Below are 6,240 nucleotides of genomic sequence, written 5' to 3'. Positions count from 1 at the left end.
TATTACTGCTCACAAAGATCCACGCGTCCAAACAAAGCCAGGGAAACATTTAGTCTGCTGCATTTCTGACGGCCATCAACAGGAAGCCTGAGGGACGCCCAGAACATCCAGCAGCTTCTCACTGCAATGAATCAGCATTTCAGCTGAAACAAGGCGACTCAGTGATCCTACGCAGCGAGAGGTTCATGAATGCATCATTCAGAATGACCTTTGGCCTCTAAAGGAAATGATTCATTCCTCTAACATCCATCATAAGGCTGAAACATTCAGAGGAACTCTGGTGGTTCTGGACCAGCAGCTCCTTCCTCTATAGATTCATTTCCCTCATTTAAAGAGCTTTAATCAGACTAAGCTGTTTTTACAGGCTTCACTTTAAGGCCCCAAAGGCTGGATGCTGGTTCCAATCCCAGCGCTTCTACACCACCTGCTGGCAAAACAGGGGAACTACCGTTTCATTTTCACCTTCAGGAAGGAGAAATGTTCTGATCCAATCAGAACTCAGCTCTAAGATGATCCAAACTTTCCACCATTTTAAATCTAACTGGACCAGTTTATTGGACTGGTGTCAGAGTTAAATGAGGCCGTTATTAGATCTATCCCTGAGCGGTAAATCAGCCTCGGCTGCTGTGAAGGTTTGCTCAGACCCAGAGAAACCTTCTTAAGAGTCTGACAGTTAAACTGGTAGAACCTGCTCATTGGAATGGTTCCCATCAGCTCCTCCCAGTCAGACGGGAGCTGAGGGACTGGGAGTTGGTTCTTAAAGCTACAGCTGATTGAATGAAGGATCAAACTGGATGTTTTAATCTCCTTCCTGCAAAGCAGTGAAGGCAGAAAGGATTTGATCAGATTAATCCTCAGTTCATCAGATTACTGAGGTGCAATGAAACGGCGCCATCTGGTGGAAACAATGATTCACACCAACAGAGGGAAACGGACCACATTCAACAGTTGCAAATTTTTATTTTGAAGGAAGTGACATCAGCCTATAAAACCAGACGTGTCAGATCAAGGTTTGCTGTGTGGACTAGTTTCCACGAGTCGCTCTCCAGCTGGTTGGGAGCTCCGCTGAAGAGGGCTTCGGTCTTAGCGTCCCGGGAGGCGGTTTAGTCGACCTCCTCGATGGTTGGGCCGGAGGATCCGCCACCGGGAGCGGCGCCGCCGGCTCCAGGGAAGCCGCCGGGCATTCCCTCCGGCATGCCGCCGGCGCTCTGGTACAGCTTGGTGATGATGGGGTTGCACACCTTCTCCAGCTCCTTCTGCTGGTGCTCATACTCGTCCTTCTCAGCGGTCTGAGGGGAGACTCTGGGTTAGAGGGGTTCAGGCCTGGGGGGGTGATAGGGGGCGGGGCATGTAATATTTACCTGGTTCTTATCCAACCAGCTGATGACCTCGTTGCACTTGTCTAAGATCTTCTGCTTGTCGTCGTCGCTGATCTTCCCGGCCAGCTTCTCGTCTTCGACGGTGGACTTCATGTTGAAGGCGTACGACTCCAGCCCGTTCTTAGCGGACACCTTGTCGCGCTGCACGTCGTCTTCCGCCTTGTACTTCTCGGCCTCCTGGACCATGCGCTCGATGTCTTCCTTGCTGAGGCGCCCTGGAAGCAGACGGCGGTCAGAAGCTGTGCAGAGCGGCGTTCTGGCGGCCGCTGCGGTCGGGTCAGGACCTACCTTTGTCGTTGGTGATGGTGATCTTGTTCTCCTTGCCGGTGCTCTTGTCGACAGCAGAGACGTTCATGATGCCGTTGGCGTCGATGTCGAAGGTCACCTCGATCTGTGGAACGCCGCGGGGAGCGGGAGGGATTCCCGTCAGCTCAAACCTTCCCAGCAGGTTGTTGTCCTTGGTCATGGCGCGCTCTCCCTCATAGACCTGCAGACAGAAGGGAAACGGGTCAGAGGACGTCTGGCTGATCCTACAGAACCCAGAGTAGAACCGGTACCGACCTGGATGAGCACGCCGGGCTGGTTGTCAGAGTAGGTGGTGAAGGTCTGGGTCTGCTTGGTGGGAATGGTGGTGTTCCTCTTGATCAGGACAGTCATGACGCCGCCGGCGGTCTCGATACCCAGGGACAGGGGGGTGACGTCCAGGAGGAGCAGGTCCTGCACGTTCTCAGATTTATCTCCAGACAAGATGGCCGCCTGAACCGCTGTTGACCAAAAACAGCTGTTAGATCTGAGGGCGGAGGAGGAAGGTCAGCGGGTCACCTGATGTCCTCACCTGCTCCGTACGCCACCGCCTCGTCCGGGTTGATGCTCTTGTTCAGCTCCTTTCCGTTGAAGAAGTCCTGGAGCAGCTTCTGGATCTTGGGGATGCGGGTGGAGCCGCCAACCAGAACGATGTCGTGGATCTGGCCTTTGTCCATCTTGGCGTCACGGAGGGACTTCTCCACGGGGTCCAGGGTTCCACGGAACAGGTCGGCATTGAGCTCTTCAAAGCGAGCTCTGGTGATGGAGGTGTAGAAGTCAATGCCCTCAAACAGAGAGTCGATCTCGATGCTGGCCTGGGTGCTGGAAGACAGCGTGCGCTTCGCCCTCTCACAGGCGGTGCGCAGGCGGCGGACGGCCCTCTTGTTGTCGCTGATGTCCTTCTTATACTTTCGCTTGAACTCTGCAATGAAATGGTTCACCATGCGGTTGTCGAAGTCTTCTCCTCCGAGGTGAGTGTCGCCAGCCGTGGACTTGACCTCAAAGATGCCGTCTTCGATGGTGAGGATGGAGACGTCAAAGGTGCCGCCGCCGAGGTCAAAGATCAGCACGTTCCTCTCTGAGCCGACCTGCAACCAACCACAGAGGCCTGAGTAACGAGCTCGTTAGTCATCAAACATGGCCGTCTGACCGCTGCTCACCTTTTTGTCCAGCCCGTAGGCGATGGCGGCAGCAGTCGGTTCGTTGATGATACGCAGAACGTTGAGGCCAGAGATGGTACCGGCATCCTTGGTGGCCTGGCGCTGGGAGTCGTTGAAGTAGGCGGGGACTGTGATCACAGCGTTGTTGACAGTCTGAAAGGTTCAAAGATGGCCGTCAGCGTTCCGACTTCCAGACATTTCCCCTCAGATGATCGGCCACCATCTTACCTTCCCCAGGTAAGCCTCAGCGATCTCCTTCATCTTGGTCAGCACCATGGAGGAGATCTCCTCCGGGTAGAAGGTCTTCGACTCGCCCTTGTATTCCACCTGAACCTTGGGGCGGGTGTTGTCGTTGATGACGTTGAAGGGCCAGTGCTTCATGTCCGACTGAACAACGGCGTCGTCAAACCTCCGGCCAATCAGGCGCTTGGCATCTGTTTAAAAAAAAAAGGGAAAAGAATGTTTCCATCATGCAGAGAGAAGCCGGCCCTCAGCATGACTAACTAGAACATTCTAGCAGACGCAGCTTCTTACCGAACACCGTGTTGGTGGGGTTCATGGCCACCTGGTTCTTGGCGGCGTCTCCGATCAGCCGCTCGGTGTCGGTGAAGGCCACGTAGCTGGGGGTGGTGCGGTTTCCCTGGTCGTTGGCGATGATTTCCACCTTCCCATGCTGGAACACCCCCACACAGGAGTAGGTGGTTCCCAGGTCGATTCCCACTGCTGGTCCCTTAGACATGGTGACTGGCGGCGCAGAGGAGACGGACGTTAAAACACTCAGTACATTTTATACAGTAAAATAATTAATTAACATTAAAATAAAAACATAAAATATGCATTTTATTCAACAGATTAAATTAAATGAAAATAGAAACATAAAACCATAAAATAGATCAAACAAAGCTGTAGAGCTGCTCTCAGGCGGCAGGAAGCAGAGCCGCCATTACAGAGAAACTAGAGAAGCTTCCAGAAGCCCCTCCCCCTCCCGCACCGCACCGCACCGCACCGCAGTGAACCACGCTGCTGATCAACTAACCGTCATTTTCACCGCATCTTCAGCCACATTTTAACTTCATCTGAATCATTTTCTACTTTCTGGGTTAAATTATCAGTCTGAAAACATAAAGTCTGAATAAAGTCAAATAAAGCGGAATAAATCAACCAGAGGGTGAAATAAAGCGCAGCCTCAGGGAGCGGAGCTCCACAGGAGAACAAAGAGGAGCAGACTCACCAGCTCTGCCGGCAGGAGGTGGAGGAGGAATGTGGAGGAGCAGAGGTGGAGGAGTCCGGATGAAGCGGAGATCAGGAACGAGCTGCTGCAGGGAGCCTTTTATATAAGACCGGCAGGCCGACCAATCAGCGGCCAGCAGCTCTCACTGCACCAATGGCGACGCTCGGATCTGATGACGCTGATGACGATCAGCTTCACTTCCTGTTCTGTCTGCTCAGCCTTTCATAATGGCTTCAGAGAAGCACGTGCAGAAACACGACTATAGAGACAAAGATGGTTCTGGTTCTGGTCAGAAACTGGATCCTGCTCAGAATCAGAACCAGGTTCTGATCAGAAACTGGTTCTGGTTCTGATCAGAACCCAGGGGAGGATCTAGGATTCTAGATCAGTGGCCCTGAGGGTGAAGATGAGAGAGGAGACTTTCTGCTAAATCCCGTTCTAATGGAAAATATGACAGATTACTGGATTAAGGATATTTCTAGTATTCATGCTGTCACACATAACAGTCCTCCTCCATAACTGGGATTAAATTAATTCACCTGCACGTCTTTAACTGAGTTTATTCTTCTCTTCATCAGCAACAAACTCTGTTGATTTGGTGACATTTGATCATTATTTTCCAGAGTTATCAGAGGGGAATCTAATGTTTTAGCCACCTGATATAATCCATTCCCTCCATTATCATGGGATAATAAAATAAAATAAAAATCCTGTGAATTCTGAAACTGTGTTTTTTCTATATTATGTTGGAAACATTTATTTTAAAATTTGAAATCCACAATAGTTAAATAATTATGACTGTTGGTTTGATGATCTTTATGAAATGTATTTTAATTCTCAATTCCAAACGTCTGCAGTAGCTTTGCTCCAGACATTTGGTTTAAACTTTATTTTGAATATTTGTAAATTGTTAGATAAACATTTAAACAGAAAATATATTTCATAAAGATCATCAGAGGGGGAGATGAATTATATCAGGTGACTAAATTATCAGGTTTCCCTCTGATAACTCTGGCAAATAATGAAGAGGAATAAACTCAGTTAAAGACCTGCAGGTGAATTAATTTAATCCCATATTATGGAGGAGGACTGTTATGTGTGATAGCATGAATACTAGAAATGTCTTTAATCCAGTAATCTGTGATATTTTACATTAGAACTAGATTAACCAGAAAGTCTCCTCTCATCTGTTTTCATTTTTGTCTCCTGCTATCAGCCAGTTTTCATCCTCTTATATCACCGATGAAAAATGATAAATACTCACTATGAGTTGGAAAACTGTGTTTGGTGACTGACTTTTATTTCTGTCAGGCTGAAGGGACAGAAGTTGGTAACCCCCCCCCGATAATCTTGGCATTTCACAAAACAACACAACACAGTGTAAAAAGACCTCTTCTATTTATTTATGTTACAATTTAGTAAACAGCAGCTGCTGATTAAAGTGGATGTTACAACATTGACATGAATATTGTTTTTAGCCAGAAATCGATCAGCAGCGCAGTGAAAATGGTTCCATCCTCCATGTCCGCCTCTCTGGCTTCAATGCGCCTCCCGACACAAGGGGACAGAATTTCAAGTCAGTCAGCTTCACATCCCTGGGACATCAAGGCTCTGTTTGAAATCCTAGGACGCGCCCTTAGAAGGCCAGATTCGAAGGACGATGACGTCATAGCGCGGCGCCGAGGTCTGGTTGGATTCCAGGAGTCCTCATTATGCGGCCTTAAAATGCGTCCTTCTTTTTGCCCGATTTGAAGGACGGGTCCGAAGTATCCTCGCTATCCTTGGTTTACCCAGGATTCATTGTGAGTCCGAGCAAGCCGGCTGCTCCGTGATCAGAGGAAAGGTTACTTGGCGCCGAACAGTGGTGAAAATTGGAAGTTCAGTTTAATATAATCCAGTCAGTGAATAGTTCCGTCTGAGATTAATGAAAATAGTTGTTTTAATGGTTATTGAGTCAGATATGTGGCGGTAATGTTTGATTTATCTAAAGGTTTTTATCTGTTACTGCAGAGGTCTTCAACAGGGGGTCCGTGACCCCTAGGGGGTCCACGGAGGTACTGCATGGGGGTCGCGAAAGTTTTGGTTGATTAGACCTTTTTTATATTTCCTCCTGCAATTTTTTCCACCAATTGAAATGTTTTTAAATCCACATTAACATGAATTGAAC

General features: G+C 48.9%; 1 protein-coding gene across 1 annotated transcript; it reads right to left on the bottom strand.

The window, feature by feature from the left end:
• Positions 1 to 943: 943 nt before the first annotated feature.
• hspa8 (heat shock protein family A (Hsp70) member 8) lies at positions 944 to 4,206 on the bottom strand. Its single transcript, XM_015402100.1, has 9 exons — positions 4,074 to 4,206; positions 3,377 to 3,586; positions 3,071 to 3,276; positions 2,843 to 2,995; positions 2,215 to 2,770; positions 1,941 to 2,143; positions 1,668 to 1,866; positions 1,362 to 1,594; positions 944 to 1,289 (listed from the first exon to the last, which is right to left on the bottom strand). Exons 2-9 carry the CDS (start codon positions 3,579 to 3,581, stop codon positions 1,104 to 1,106), a joined length of 1,941 nt encoding a protein of 646 aa, XP_015257586.1. The 5' UTR covers positions 3,582 to 3,586; positions 4,074 to 4,206; the 3' UTR covers positions 944 to 1,103.
• Between the last annotated feature and the right edge of the window lie 2,034 nt (positions 4,207 to 6,240).

This window comes from Cyprinodon variegatus, unplaced genomic scaffold (genome assembly GCF_000732505.1).
Source record: "Cyprinodon variegatus isolate N-32 unplaced genomic scaffold, C_variegatus-1.0 Scaffold1299, whole genome shotgun sequence".
Classification (NCBI taxonomy): Eukaryota; Metazoa; Chordata; class Actinopteri; order Cyprinodontiformes; family Cyprinodontidae; genus Cyprinodon; species Cyprinodon variegatus.
This window is presented reverse-complemented; position numbering and strand designations above follow the sequence as displayed.